Source organism: Pongo abelii, chromosome 3, assembly GCF_028885655.2.
Source record: "Pongo abelii isolate AG06213 chromosome 3, NHGRI_mPonAbe1-v2.0_pri, whole genome shotgun sequence".
NCBI classification, from domain to species: Eukaryota; Metazoa; Chordata; class Mammalia; order Primates; family Hominidae; genus Pongo; species Pongo abelii.
The window spans coordinates 47,010,392-47,026,584 of NC_071988.2; the positions used below are offsets into that span (position 1 = coordinate 47,010,392).

Consider the following 16,193-nt stretch of genomic DNA (forward strand, 5'->3'; position numbering starts at 1 on the left):
TACTATACAAATGTCCTCATTCTACCCTAACGAAAATGCATCATGGAGCATAATGGTAACCCATCCTATCTGCCTGACGGGAAGTGCTGAGAGCAGATGATGTGTCTTATGCACCTTCAGATCCTTGGTATCTGACCACAGAGCAGCATGAAGGAATTACTTTGTATCTGAATGAGCCCATCAAATGTTGATTGTAATTTTATTCCAGAGTTAGACTCAAACAGCATAATGGTTCAAAATCCCACAGGAAGAAAGAGCTGAGAAATATGTTTCAGTGGCTCAGTAACTAAATTTTCAGGTGAAGCATTTGTGGAATTTAGGGGTTGCCAATTCTGCGGCTTCCCTTTTAGCATTTTGTTTGTTTGTGTTTGTTTGTTTGAGACAGCTCTGTCGCCCAAGCTGGAGTTCAGTGGTGTGATCTAGGCTCACTTGAGCCTCCACCTCCTGGGTTCAAGCGATTCTCCCATCTCAGCCTCCCAAGTAGCTGGGATTGCAAGTGCGTGCCACCGTACCCAGCTCATTTTTGTATTGTTAGTAGAGACAGGGTTTCACCATGTTGGCCAGGCTGGTCTGGAACTCCTGACCTCAGGTGATCCACCCATCTCAGCCTCCCAAAGTTCTGGGATTACAGGCGTTAGCCAACTTGCCTCGCCCCTTTGAGCATTTAATAGATTAAAATTTACCCTAATACTTAATATGTACTTTAAATTATACACTAAAAAACTTTAAAAAAATTATATGTATTTTTCACTTGATATTCTTTCTTTTAAACTTTTTTTAAATTATAGGAAAGAGAAAAAATACATTGACCAATGCTGGAAAGACGTTACTGTTGGGGACTTTATTCGCCTCTCCTGTAACGAGGTCATCCCTGCAGACATGGTACTACTCTTTTCCACTGATCCAGATGGAATCTGTCACATTGAGACTTCTGGTCTTGATGGAGAGAGCAATTTAAAACAGAGGCAGGTGGTTCGGGGATATGCAGAACAGGTAAGTCATATGTTCTCAGTTGGTGGCTTATTAACATTTTTTTTCAGAAGATGACCGAGCTCATTTTCACATTACAGATAAAGAGATTTTTAATTCATTTTCAACAGGATGAAATAGAATCCCAGAAGGTTTCATTCACTTCCAGATATGAGTGGAAGTATACTCTTTTCTAGATAACAGGATAAAATGACTTCAGAATTTACACACTTTAGTGTAGCACTCATATTTTTGAGAATGGAATTAAAGGAACCTAACAGAATTATTTTTCTTAAACTTAGACTTTATATCTTATTTTTAGTTATCATTATTTCTAAAATCTGTAATTACTTATATACCAAAGCTTAAAACTTTAGCAGCTTTTCATGCTACATAGCTTTTAGACCCTTCTCAGTGTTGTGCAGAGGGAAACAGAAACCTTGAAGTTATATTGACATGGATTTAAATGAATCACAACTCTGATATTAATTTACTGTGAGACTTTGGACAAGTCATTTAAACACTTTATGCCTCAGTTTTTTTATTTTAAAATGAAAATGATGGTATTTACTCTATAGCATTGTTGTAGGATTCAAACGAAATAATATATATGAAAACATCGTATATAGTGTCTAAATAGTTTCCCTCCCCTTTCTCTGGAAACACTTGAGATGAAGTATTTTACAATTTAATGATTTTTGTTGTTGTTGTTGTTTTGAGACAGAGTCTTGCTCTGTAGCCCAGGCTGGAGTGCAGTGGCGCAATCTCTGCTCACTGCAACCTCCGCCTCCTGTGTTCAAATGATTCTCCTGCCTCAGCCTCCTGAGTAGCTGAGACTACAGGCACGTGCCACCATGCCCAGCTAATTTTTTGTATTTTTAGTAGAGACAGGGTTTGACTGTGTTAGCCAGGATGGTCTTGATCTCCTCACCTCATGATCCACGTGCCTCGGCCTCCCGAAGTGCTGGGATTACAGGCGTGAGCCACCGCTCTCGGTTTATTTTTTTTTTTAACCCAAACTACTGTTAAGTCAGGGTTACTCCGTCTTACACTTAGAAACCAAAAAAAGTGTTTTAGCCTACTAATACCTTTATCTTTGGTAACTTTCATCTTGTCATATTGGGCCCACCTCTCTACCTATGGATTTCATTTAGATCCTCTGTGATTGATATGCCTCTTAGACTACTGTCATTGTCACTTCTGTAAGTAGTCTGGTACCAAAGACATTGGTAAAAATCCTGCACAACTTAACGTTCTGTTGTACCACTACATACCCACTGTGAGTATTAATCAGCAATTAATATTTGCATTAAAAGTAATGGCAAAAAGCACGATTACTTTTGCACCAGTCTAATACTAATCAGCACACGGTGGGTTCTTTAAGGGTGAATCTGGTGATCTCGATTGTAATCCTGCTCTAAACACTTTCTTGTTTTGAGAACTTTGGCAAATTACTGATCCTTTCTGTGTCTCTCTTTCCTCATCTGTTAATTAGGCCCAATTATTATAGTACCTACCTCATGGAGTTGTGAAGAAGAAATTAGCTAATATATTTAAAGTGCATAATAGATTTTAGTGTGTCAAAAGAACTCCGTGGATATTACTCATTAGAAAATAAATCATATCATATAATTCACATTTTCATGTTTTCTATTATATACTTATTAATTATGATATATCAGTATAATAGCATTTATCTTACTGGTCAAATGGATATGAAAATAAAAGTAATGAAACAAGGTTGATGTGGCTTGTTTTAGGGGAATCCATACCTTAAAGGAGCTGTGTCCTACAAAGGCACTTTGCTTATTTGTTCATTGTTTACATAAAGAATTCTGAAATTATCTGTCTGATCCATTAGAAAATGTTATAGATATTGATGTCTAGTTTATTTTTAAATGTTTTATTTATAAAATTTGGCTGAGATCAAATGCATATATTCTCGGAGTGTTCACATATACATTTAATCTCAAAAACCACTTATGTGATTAAAGACCAACAACAAAAGTATTTTCAGTTTTTCAGTGCTTTATTGATAAAAAGGTGTTTATAAGCATAAGCTCTCTTCTTGAGAGTCCTGCGTGGATTTCAGTAAATGACTCAGTCATTCCCATCACCTGCAGATGTTTATTAATGCCCTAGGACCATTCTGATCCCAAATATGGATCACATAATTATGCCTCTACTTTCCTTCCTTTGGGAAATTCATGATATGAACTTCATTGCAAAAAAGGCTTAGCATTATTTTAAGAATTGGTGAAAGTGATAAAACACTTCAATATTAAGGGTTTAACCTTGAATTCTTATTTTGTGATTCAAAAAATATTTTTAGGACTCTGAAGTTGATCCTGAGAAGTTTTCCAGTAGGATAGAGTGTGAAAGCCCAAACAATGACCTCAGCAGATTCCGAGGCTTCCTGTGAGTAATACATGACGAACGTTTGTGGGTGTGAGTGGAATTGTGTGTTGCAATCGTACTTAATTTGATAAAGTGTTTCTATGCTTATACCCTTGTTAAATCACTAAAGATCGTAACTTTAGCCACCTACTAAAATAGTTTGGCTTATTTTAATTATTTAATAAGTATTTACACACACACACATACATGTATAATATTCATTCTGGAGGTATCTTGTGGCATCCATATCCCCTTTGCCAGGGCAGCTAGAATTTGGGGTCCTTACCTAATTTCAGGCATCAGCCCATAAATGCTCTATGGCCTTGAGCCAAGTTATCTACCCGCTTTGATCCTCAGTCTCCTGATTTTTAAGAGAAGACAATTAGACCTACTTCACAGTGTGAGAAGAGCAAAGTTCCCAAATCATTTTTTGAAATGAGAATTATCCTGATACTATTACCTTGATACCAAAAGCATATAAAGACATTTAATAGAAGACCAATGTCCTACATGAGCATAGATGCAAAAATTCCACACAAAATTATAACAAATCAAATCCAACCATGTATGAAAATTATAATACATTATGACCCAGTGGGACTTATTCCCCAAAAATCAGGATTGGTTTAACGTTAGAAAATAATACAATGTGATTCACCATTCTAGTACTACATTAACAAACCATATTAAACAAATCAAAAGGGAAAAACCAGGTGGTCATCTCATAGATGTAGAAAAAGCATCTTACAAAATCTAACTTCCATCCCTGCAAGCTAGAAGTAGAAGGGAACTTAATCTGATAAAAGGCATCCATGAAAAACCTAGAACCAGCAGCATATTTAATCATGAAATACTTCTCCCCTGAGATCAGGAACAAGACAAGCTTACACTGGAAGGTCTAGCTAGTGCAGTCAGGCAAGAAAAGGAAATGAAAGATACCAAACAAGAAAGAAGTAAAACTATCTTTTATTCACAGATGGTATAATGTTCTTTGTAGAAAATCTGATGAAATCTCCAAAAAACTACTAGAAATAATGAGTTTAGCAATGTTGTAGAAAACAAGATCCAGATACAAAAATTGATTGTATTTTAATATGCTAATAATTAGCAGATATTGAAATTTTTAAAAATACAATTTATTATAGCATCAGAAAAATGGAATGCTTAAGTATAAATCTGACAAAAAAAGTGAACTACCTGTACACTGGACCACTAAACACTAGTGAAAAAAAATTAAAGAGCTAATTAATTGGATATCAGTTTTCTTCCAGATTTATCTATAGAGTCAGTGAAATCCCAATCAAAATCTCAGCAAGGTCTTTAAGAAATAGACAGTCTTATTTTAAAATTTAAGTAGAGATGTGAAAAACTAAAGCAATTTTGAAAAAACAAGAAAAAAGCTAGAAGGCTAAAACCACATGATTGCAAGATTTATCAGAAAGGTATAATAATCAAGCCAGTGTCATTTTGGCATAAAGATAGACCAGGAGATCAATGGAAGAGATTATAGAGTCTAGAAACAGACTGACACATTTATGGACAACTGGTCTTTAACAAAGGTGCAAAGACACATAGATGGAGAAAGGTTATCTTTTCAACAAACAGTACTGCAACAATGGGGTATTTATATTTTCAAACGTGAACTCCAATCCATACCTCTCACCATTTACAAAAATTAACTGAAAGTGAATCCTAGACTTAAATGTACATCTACAGTTACAAAAACTTTCAGAAAAAAAACATGGTGGAAATCTTTTTACTTTGTATTATGCAAAGATTTCTTAGATACAACACCAAAATCACAATCCATTAAAGACAAAAAGAACTCATCAAAATTTAAAATTTTGCTCCTCCAATGATACCGTTTTTACAATGAAAAGACAAGTCAAAGACAGGAAGAAAATATTTGCAATCCATGTATTTCATATAGGACTTATATTCAGAATATATAAAGGCATCTCGAAACTCAGTAATAAAACAAACAACACAACTTTAAAAATGGTCAAAAGACTTTGAACTGATGTATTTGACATATGAATGGCAAATAATTTTGTGAAAAGATGCCGGTTAAACCACAGAGCTTTACCTGCTAAAATTAAAAAGATCAAGTGTACCAAGTGTTGGCAAGGATGTAGAGGAACTTGAACACTCATATGCTACTGGTGGGAATGTAAAATAGTACAACCACTTTGGAAAACAGTATGGAAATTTTGGAAAAAGCTAAGCATATGCCCATTATATAACACGGCCATCCCACTCCTAGACAGTTACCCAAGAAAAATGAAAATATTTGTCCATTCTATGACCTGTATACAATGTTCATAGCAGCTTTATTTGTAATAGCCAAAAACTGGCAGAAACCCAAATGTTCATCAACAGGCAAATAGATAAACAACTCAATAAAGTTGGTTAAAATTCTAGGAAAAGTAACAATAAGATGGAAGGAAATGTAGAATATAATAGTAGCATCTTTTAATTTTATTTTTATGGGTTCAGTGGTCTTTGTGCAGATTTATTACATGGATATGTTGTGCAATGGTGAGGTTTGGGCGTCTAGTGTACCCATCTCCCGAATAGTGAACATTGTTTCTAATAGGTAATTTTTCAACCCTCATGCCCCTCCCACCCTCCTTCCTTTTGGAGTCCCCAGTGTCTATTATTTCCCTCCATATGTCCATGTATACCCATTCTTTAGCTCTCACTTATGAGTGAGAACACGCAGTATTGATTTTCTGGTTTTGAGTTAGTTCACTTAGGACAATGGTCTCAAGCTCCATCCATGTAGCTGCAAAAGACATGATTTCATTGTTCTTTATAGCTGAATAGTAGTCCATGGTGTGTATACATATATATATATATATATATGTATACCACATTGTCTTTATCTAATTATCCATTGATGTACACTTAGGTTGATTTCTTGACTTCACTGTTGTAATTAGCATGACGAGAAACGTGTGAGTGTGGGTGTCTTCTTAATATAACATTTTCTTTTCCTTTGGGTAGATACCCAGTAGTGGGATTGCTGGGACAAATGGTAGTTCTATTTTTAGTTCGTTGAGAGGTCTTCATACTGTTATCCACAGGGGTTATACTAATTTACATACACACCAACAATGTATAAGCATTCCTTTTTCTCTGCATCCTTGCCAACATCTGTTGTTTTTTGACTTTTTAGTAATAGTCATTCTGACTGATGTGAGATGGTATCTCATTGTGGTTTTAATTGGCATTTCTCTGATGATTCGTGATGCTGACCATTTTTTCTTATGCTTGTTGGCCTTTTGTATGTCTTCTTTTGAGAAATGTCTGTTGATGTCTTTTGTCTACTGTTTAATGAGGTTATTTGATTCTTTTGTAGTTGTTGATTTGTTTGAGTTCCTTATAGATTCAGGATATTAGTTCTTTGTTAGATGCATAGTTTGCAAATATTTTCTCCCATTCTGCAGGTTGTCTGTTTACTCTCTTGATTGTTTCTTTTGCTATGTAGAAGCTGTTTATTTCAATTAAATATGATTTGTCTATTTTTGTTTTGTTGCATTTGCTTTTGAAGTCTTAATCATAAATTCTTTGCTTAGGCCAATGTCCAGAAGAGTTTTTTCTGAGTTTTCTTCTAAGATTTTCATAGTTTCAGGTATTACATTTGAGTCTTTAATCCATCTTGAATTAATTTTTGTAGATGGTGAGAGGTAGGGATTTAGTTTATTCTTCTACGTACGCCTAGCCAATTTTCCCAGCGCCATTTATTGAATAGGGTGTTCTTTCCCCATTGCTTATTTTTGTCAACTTTGTCAAAGATTAGTTGGTTGTAGACATGTGGCTTCAATTCTGGGTGCTCTATTCTTTTCCACTGATCTATGTGTCTGTGTTTTTGTAGCAGTACCATGCTGTTTTGGTTACTGTAGCCTTGTAGTATAGTTTGAAGTCAGGTCATGTGGTACCTCTAACTTTTTATTGTTGTTGTTCTGGATTGTTTTGGCTATTTTGACTTTTTTTTGGTTCCATATGATTTTAGAATTTTTTTTTCTAATTCTGTGAAAAATGACATTGGTATTTTATAGGAATTACATTGAATCTGTAGATTTCTTTGGGCAGTATTGACATTTTTAACAATATTGATTCTTCCAATCCATGAGCATGGGATCTTTTTTCATTCCTTTGTGTCATCTACAGCTTCTTTAATAGTGTTTTGTATTTCTCTTTGTAGAGATCTTTCACCTCTTTGGTTAAACATATTTTTAAGTATTTTATTTTGTGTGTATGTGGCTACTATAAATGAGATCGAGTTCTTGATTTGGTTCTCAGCTTGAATGTTTTTGGTATATAGAAATGCTACTGATTTTTGTGCATTGATTTTTGTTTTGAAACTTTACCAAAGTTGCTTATCAAGTATAGGAGTCTTTTGGAGGAATCTTTAGGGTTTTCTAGGTATAAGAACATGTCATCAGTGAACAAAGATAATTTGACTTCCTCTTTTCCAATTTGAATGCCTTTTATTTTTTTTCCTCTTGCCTGATTGCTCTGGTTGGGACTCCCAGTACTATGTTGAACAAGAGTGGTGAGAGTAGGCCTCTTTGTCTTGTTCCAGTTATTAGGGGGAATGCTTTAAACTTTCCCCCTTTTGTTATGATATTGGCTGTGAATTTGTCATACATGACTCTTGTTATTTTGAGGCTTGTTCCTTTGACACCTAGTTTGTTGAGGATTTTTATCATGAAAGGATATTGGTTTTTATCGAGTGTTTTTTCTACATCTATTGAAATGATTATGTGGGTTTTTGTTGTTGCTGTTGTTGTTGTTGTTCTTTTTTTTTTTTTTTTTTTTCTGAGACAGAGTCTCACTCTATTTCTCAGGCTAGAGTGCAGTGATGTGATCTCAGTTCACTGCAGCCTCAGCCTCCTGGTTCAAGGAACTCTTATGCCTCAGCCTCCTGAGTAGCTGGGATTATAGGCACCTGCCACCATACCCGGGTAATTTTTGTATTTTTAGTAGATATGAGGTTTTGCCATGTTGACCAGGCTGGTCTGTAACCCCTGGCCTCAGGTGATCTGCCTGCCTTGGCCTCCCAAAGTGCTGGTATTACAGGCATGAGCCACTGCGCCCAGCCTAGTTTTTGTTTTTAATTCTGTCTATATGGTGAATCACATTTATTGATTTGTATATGTTAAACTATCCTTCTGTCTCTGGCATAAAACCACACGATCATGATGGATTATCTTTTTGATGTGCTATTGGCTTTGGTTTGCTAATATTTTGTTGAGGATTTTTGCATCTGTGTTCATCAGGGATATTGGCCTGAAGCTTTCTTTTTTGTTGTTGTTATGTCCTTGCCAGATTTTGGTAACATGGTGATGCTGGCTTCATGGAATGAGTTAGGGAGCCCCTAATCTGACTCCTCTGACTTGTTGGAATAATTTCCATAAGATGGGTATCAGCTATTTTTTTGCACTGCTGAGAAAATTTGACTATAAATCCCTCTGGCCCTGGGCTTTTTGTTGTTGTTGGTAGGTCTTTTATTAATTATTCAATTTCATTTCTTGTTATTGGTCTGTTCAGGATTCCATAGCATCTGTAAGTAGCACTGGATACAGACATCTGATAGGGTAGGGACAGGGAGGGAGCCATGCAGTGGAAAGAGGGAAAGGCTTAGTCTTAGTCAGGAGATAATGCCGGAATTAAATCCTCAAGAATGAGAAGATGGCCAGGCAAACAATAAAGCAAAAAGAATGGCTGGCATTTCAGGCTGAGGGAGCAACATAGGCAAGAGCACAGAGGCCCGAGACTACAGTGTATTTGTATTGTTCTATGTGGCTAAGTATGTCTGGAATGTAGGTGAGCAATAAGGCAGATCACGAAGAGGCCCGAGCCTGAAGGGCCTTGTATATTTTGCTTAAAATGAAACATTTATCCTGAAGTTATTGGAGTTAGTATTAGAACAGTCCTTCCATGGAAATTTTAGATGGTCTTCATGAAAAGAAGTTAGGCAGCTGCCCCTCTCTCATCAGAAACATTCTCATAAGCCATCTCTTAGGATGAGTCCTTTTCAAGGATCATTTCCTCTAGCTTCTGACTGTGAATAAAGTTTCCTCTTGTAAATGTCAGAATCAGGGGCTGCCAATTTTTCACCTGAGGTCAGATCTGTCTTAGGGTGCAGCCTATACAGCTGTCCTCTTCCCACAGCTGGGCACGCTGACTCCCTGACGAGCTCAGACTTGCCCCTAGCAGGACGTATTTGGTTTATGCGGTGGAGAGAACAGGAAGGAACTCTAGTCTACACTCTGTGGTCTGGAGCATATAGCACTCTGCAAAGAATCTGGCCCAGTGCATGTAGTTAGATTTTTTTAAAAAAATGTATGAGAACACTGTTGCCACACAAATTCTGATCCTGTGTCCCAATTCTGATAGTTTGTCTAGTGTCTGAGACTCCGGCTCTTGCTACCTCAGAACTGTTTGCTCCTGTATCATCTTGACAAGTAGTTCAAAATTTCTGGGAGTGGAGCCATGGCCTACTTTTGTCAGCCTCTCTTTTCACCCTTTGGATATGGTTCTTCTTAATAGACACATTCGAGCATCATTTGCTGTGCTGGGCGCTGCGTCTTGTTCAGAGCACTTACCTAGTTCCAAGGCCCTATTAGCTTTCTGCCTATCCAAATTGTCACTTTTCCCTAGGTTTCTGGGCAACATGTTTCCCGCCCTTTGATTCCCGTTTGTGATGGGCTCCTCTGATATCCGTTTGCTTTGAAATTTGCTGCTTTATTTTCTGATTATCATGACCTGACTGCCAAAGTGGCCTCCCTTCTGGAATCCTCAGATTCTGCCTTCACTGGTGATTGGAGGGGCTTTTGTCTGTTCTGTTCATGTCCATCCTGAGAGCTGGCCTCAGCCATTGGCAGGGAAGCATTTAATAAGAGAATCAGCCTAGGTAGATACAGTGATTTTCTGTGGAATTATTTTAATACACTAAACTGGCTCCTTATTCTTTTCCTGCTTTGTGGCCTGTTTTCAAAAATTAAACACAAATTGAGATGCTCAAGCTACCTGTCTATATGACACCTTCTTTGATCTTCATGCTCTAAGGTAGAACTGACATCCTCCCTATTTGTGACTACACTGTATGCTGAATATCAGATTCATATCATACTATCATATTTTTACTACTCTTACATGTTTCTACCTGTATTACCTCCTCTTAGACCGCGGGAGTCCAGACTGCATGTTTGTTTTTCTATTTCTAGCATCTGGGTTGGAGTGCTGGGCACATAAGTAGATAGATGTTTCATGGAAGCTCTATGTGACAGCCAGTGCCTCATACAAAACTCTGAAGGTTCCAAACCGTAAGTGCCAATTATCAGACACATGTAAAATACAGGACATTTTTGGAATTTGCAGTAAGTGCAATTAATATAGAAGCTGAACTTTGTCTAATGGTGGTACCTCAAAGTGATTTAATGATGAAAAATAAGGATTTCAGGGGAAAAAAATCTTAATACTTTCCGAGGAACTTTGGAATTGATGATTTTATGTGTTAAATTCTTTCCTATAAGGACTCTAGTGATAAGAAAGAAAATGCCACATTGCTGAGGACTGGCTGGTGTTTACTTGGGAATGCTATATGTAAATGTGAATGTTGGGACTTAATTTCCTCATTTGTAAAACGAAAAAGCTGAATTAGCTAGGATGCATCTGGCTTTTACCATCTCTTCGTACACAGGCCTGTGCATGTGCAGGAATATAAACGTACACCTGTTAGAAGAAAGTGCTTTACAATGTATGGGAGTGAAATGATAAATCTGTCTTTCTCTTTCTTTGTAGTATGAAACCTTATTTGAATAATTTTTATTTTATTTTAATTGTAATTTCATATAGCAAGGTTATATTAACAACTTTTATATATGTAAGGAACAAGCAGTGACTTGTAAATTGAAGTTTATTGCTAGAAAACAACCTAATTTTCATACTGAAATTAAGAGGACAATTTCAAAATATGTGAAAACCATTACTGTTGCTCTGTATTTTTGCCACTGTAGCAATTTAGTCAAGTAATTACTTCAATAATTTTTAAATCATTTATTACAGAAATTTTCAAACACAAAAAAGTAGAAAGAAAAGTATAACGAACACCCATGTGGCATCACTCAGCCTGAGTTATTTCAGTTTTTCCATCTTTGTTTCCACTTCCGCTTCCTTTCCTACGCCTCCACTGTGTAATTTCACTGTAAATACTTTACTATATACTTATAGCAGATAAGAACTTAAATGAGTCACAACCACAATACCATTATCACACCTAACAAAACTTAACCATTCCATAATATCTTCTACTACCAAGCTTTTGTTCAAATATCTACAATTGTCTGAAAAATGTTTTCTAATAGTTGTCTATTCTAACCAGAATCAAAACAAGGTCTACACTTTGCATCTGATTGGTATGTCTCTACATTTCCTCTCCCAATAAATTGAGTCATTGAGCTTACAGACTTGATCACATTCTAGATTGAGGTGACTTCCCCCTCCTTGGGTTGGGCTTCCCCTCCTTCCCCCTTTTGTTCCCCTACATCATTCATTTTCTGAATAAACCAGGTCATTTTGCCTGCAGAATTTACCACATTTTAGATCTAGCCAACTGCATTCTTGTGGTGATGTTTAACATGCTTCTCTGGCCATCTTATTCTCTGTAAACCATCAAGGGACATTTAAAGAATCTGATGAAAGAAACAGAGTCTCTCCCTGGAAAATAGCAAACATGTATACACTCATACATACATACACACACAAAATATTGCATAAAATTTCAAAGGCTTCACAGATCCTCTGAAGCCACAGACCCCAGACTGAAATGCCTAATAGAGGTTTGATTAAGCGCATGTAGGGCCATGACTTTCTTTCCCACAAATCATGAGGCCCACGATGTCTCCTTGTCCCATTGTAAGGTTAGTGTTATCAGCCTAGCCTTATCCTATTATTATAATGTTCTCATCAGCCTTTTTAACCATTGATTTTAGCAGCCACCGATTATCATTGCCTAGAATGATTCTTGATTTCATCCAAGTCGAAAATGATAATTTTTAAATTCTATCAGGATCTTTTCCTTCATCAATTACTAAGTTATCCTAAATACAGTTTGTACTAGAAAAGCAGGATTCTTGCTTGGAATTTTTTTTATAGTAATAGAAGTTGACAAACAATGACTACCATTGAAAATAATGATAGTTAGAAACTTGTTGCATCTTTTCCTAGACAACGTAGTAACTGATTCACAATAGCAAAGACACAAAATCAACCCAAATCCCCATCAGCAGTAGAATGGTTGAAGAAAATGTGACCTATATACACACCATGGAATACTATGCAGCCATAAAAAGGAATGAGATCATGTCCTTTGTAGCAATGTGGATGGAGCTGAAGGCCATTATCCTAAATGAACTAATGCTGGAACAGAAAACCAAATATGACATGTTCTTACTTATAAGTGGGAGCTAAACATTTAGTATATATAGACACAAAGGTAAGAATAATAGACAGCAGGGCCTAATTGAAGGTAGATGGTAAGAGGAGCATGAGGTTCAAAACACCACCTCTTAAGCATGATGCTTATCACCTGAGTAATGAAATCTGTACACCAAAGCCCTGAAACACACAATTTACCTACATAGTAAACCTGCACATGTACCCCCTGAACCTGAAAGTCTAAAAAAAAAAAAGAAACAAAAAACAAAGCAAGTAACTGCAATAACCAAAGTAAATGGGCCAGAGATTTGAAACCTTTCTTGTGAAATGCCTTTTTACTCCAAGTCAAAAACATTCAAGGGCCATGAGATTTATTTTTATATCCCCACTTTTGCTGTTTAAAAGTGAATTTATATGCTGTCTTTCTTATAGAGAACATTCCAACAAAGAACGCGTGGGTCTCAGTAAAGAAAATTTGTTGCTTAGAGGATGCACCATTAGAAACACAGAGGCTGTTGTGGGCATTGTGGTTTATGCAGGTCGGTTATGTTTCTAATTTTCATTGTCTACTCTGTGCTTTTCTACAAGTTAACATTTTTCATTTACTCAAAAATGCAATCTGTTGAAGCAGAAAGGAAATTTTGTCTGATAAACTTAATTATTGGTCTCTGTTTTTCTAAATGGATCACAAAAGGAGATTAAACTGACAAAATAGATCATGTAACTGTGTTTTATTGAATTGTCTGCGACAGAGATTTTTAAATGTGGTATTCGCTTCTTGGCTTTAATTTGTACATTTTCTATCATACTGCACATCCTTCATAGGCCATGAAACCAAAGCAATGCTGAACAACAGTGGGCCACGGTATAAGCGCAGCAAATTAGAAAGAAGAGCAAACACAGATGTCCTCTGGTGTGTCATGCTTCTGGTTATAATGTGCTTAACTGGCGCAGTGGGTAGGTAAAATTTGATTATTTGCTGACATCTTTTCAGCAAGATATTAAAGTATTTTATTTCAAAATTATATCTGTGAATATTTGACTTTGGTAAGGTGGATTTTATTTGTCAGTAATGTTTTACCTCATATCCTTGTCTCTTTCATCCTTTGACCTGAAAAATAATAATGTTGACTCTATCCATTTACATTTTGCCATAGTACTGAAGAAACCTGGAGAGTGACTTAGAGAGAGAGAGAGAGAGAGAATGTATAGCCTTTTGAATTTGAATTTTGTTTCCAAAAACAAACAATTGATGTTCAACCAAAATGAATACTCTCATTCCTTCTCATTTAGGAATAAAATTTTTTGTTTGCATGCTATGTATTTAGCATCCTTTTGATGTCTGTGTATTTTTGGAAAGGTCATGGAATCTGGTTGAGCAGGTATGAAAAGATGCATTTTTTCAATATTCCCGAGCCTGATGGACATACCATATCACCACTGTTGGCAGGATTTTACATGTTTTGGACCATGATCATTTTGTTACAGGTAATTTTTTATTAAGCTTATGGTAGAATTTTAACATCTTTGCTGCTTATCCAGCTATGTTCAGTTTCACATCCTTTCTTTAACCTACTTTAACATTTTAAAACTTGTTTGGATCTTCTTAGGTCTTGATTCCTATTTCCCTCTATGTTTCCATCGAAATTGTGAAGCTTGGACAAATATATTTCATTCAAAGTGATGTGGATTTCTACAATGAGAAAACAGATTCTACTGTTCAGTGCCGAGCCCTGAACATTGCCGAGGATCTGGGACAGATTCAGTACCTCTTTTCCGATAAGACAGGAACCCTCACCGAGAATAAGATGGTTTTTCGAAGATGTAGTGTGGCAGGATTTGATTACTGCCATGAAGAAAATGGTGAGTGTTGGATTTCCGTGAAAACCAACCTTAGCATTGGTCTTTTTTTGAAACCACTTAAGTGTTGCATGTCTGACAATTCTGACACAGAAGTGGTTTATTTAAGCATTGAGTACTAATGCTTCCAGATGGGCTTTAAACTTCATTGTTGTTCCTTCAAAAGCTAGTAGGTTAAAGTCAAGGAGTCTACTGCTATGGTTTCTTTAAAAGTGAAGTAAATTACTAATGGAAGTAAAAGGTGGGAATTGGAGGGATGACAGTGATACTGTACTATAAATACTTTTGAAAAGCTAATGAAACTATGGGCCATTTCTTTGAAAAATATTTTGGAAATAATTCCAAAGGGATTACAGGCTCCTTCTAGCCTCATTGTTTGGCCCCTAGGCATCCATTGGTGCTTGATTAAGAATAACTAGTTTAAGCAAAATGAGCTGAACTTCTGACTCTAAAGAAATAAATTTGTAAATTCCAAGTTTCCTTTAAAGAGTTGAACTTTATTAATTTTGCAATTTATAAAAGAAATATGTGCTCCTTTGAAGATAATTCATGGAAGTGAACAAAACAAATTAAAAGCCCTACTCTCCCAAGGTTAACCACCATTAACAATTTGGTGAATATGTAACCAGCTATTTCTTTATGCATATTTCTCTATATGTGAACATATATTTACACATTTTCCCTTTTATGAGTTAGAACATGTAATAGTACTATTTTTGTAAATTATTTATTTTATTCAACAATGTCTTATGAAATTTTTCCTAAGTCAGTTCATAACTTAAAATTAAGAATATAGTTTTCTACTATATGTGGTCAAATTTAGTTTGCTATGCTTAATGGTGGCCACTTAGTTTGTTAATATAAAAGCATTTGTAGTTAACATCACTTATTCATTCACCAAACATTTTGTGAGCTCCCAATATGTGACATGAGTCCCTGATTGCATGTAATTTAGATTTATGACAAGAAGACAGATAAACAAGATTAAAATTATGATAAATAAAATTCAGCATGCATTATGCATCTTGGTACATATATATTTATTCAATTGTTTTTATAAGATACATTTTCCTCTAAAATATCATGCTAATTTACATTCCTACAACCCAGAAAAATAATGCTTGTTTTTCACACCCAGCCATAATGTAATGAAATTACACTTTTTAATCTGTGTGATTTTTACAGACAAGTTAGCACTTCATTGTCTTAATTTGTCTCTGCTTAGTAATGAGATTTTTAACTTTTTATATGTTTTTCAGTCATTTGAATTTCCTTGGTAAATTAATTGAATTATTTCCCTGTTTTTTAAATGGGGTTTCTTTGTTCTTGTTAGTCTGTGGGAGAGCTTTTATGTAAGGTCAGGGTTAATGTTCAGCTTGTATGCTTAGTCTAGATTGTTTGTGGCCAGCGCTGATGTTCATTTGTGCACTCATTTAAAACAAGTTCTTAAATTCTTTGGATATCAACCCTGATGTTATATTATCCTTTTCTTCTATATGTGACAAATATTTTTCTGTTTC

General features: G+C 35.7%; 1 protein-coding gene across 20 annotated transcripts in view; it reads left to right on the plus strand.

Moving 5' to 3' along the window:
* Nucleotides 1-16,193, plus strand: part of ATP10D (ATPase phospholipid transporting 10D (putative)) — a 158,940-nt gene that overhangs the window by 58,437 nt on the left and 84,310 nt on the right. For all 20 annotated transcript variants that reach the window (XM_024245725.3, XM_063723387.1, XM_063723388.1 and 17 more), the window contains 6 exons: nucleotides 789-993; nucleotides 3,302-3,387; nucleotides 13,246-13,352; nucleotides 13,639-13,770; nucleotides 14,174-14,301; nucleotides 14,424-14,676. In XM_024245725.3, the coding sequence (XP_024101493.3) occupies nucleotides 789-993; nucleotides 3,302-3,387; nucleotides 13,246-13,352; nucleotides 13,639-13,770; nucleotides 14,174-14,301; nucleotides 14,424-14,676 (911 nt within the window). The remainder of the gene's footprint in view (nucleotides 1-788; nucleotides 994-3,301; nucleotides 3,388-13,245; nucleotides 13,353-13,638; nucleotides 13,771-14,173; nucleotides 14,302-14,423; nucleotides 14,677-16,193) is intronic.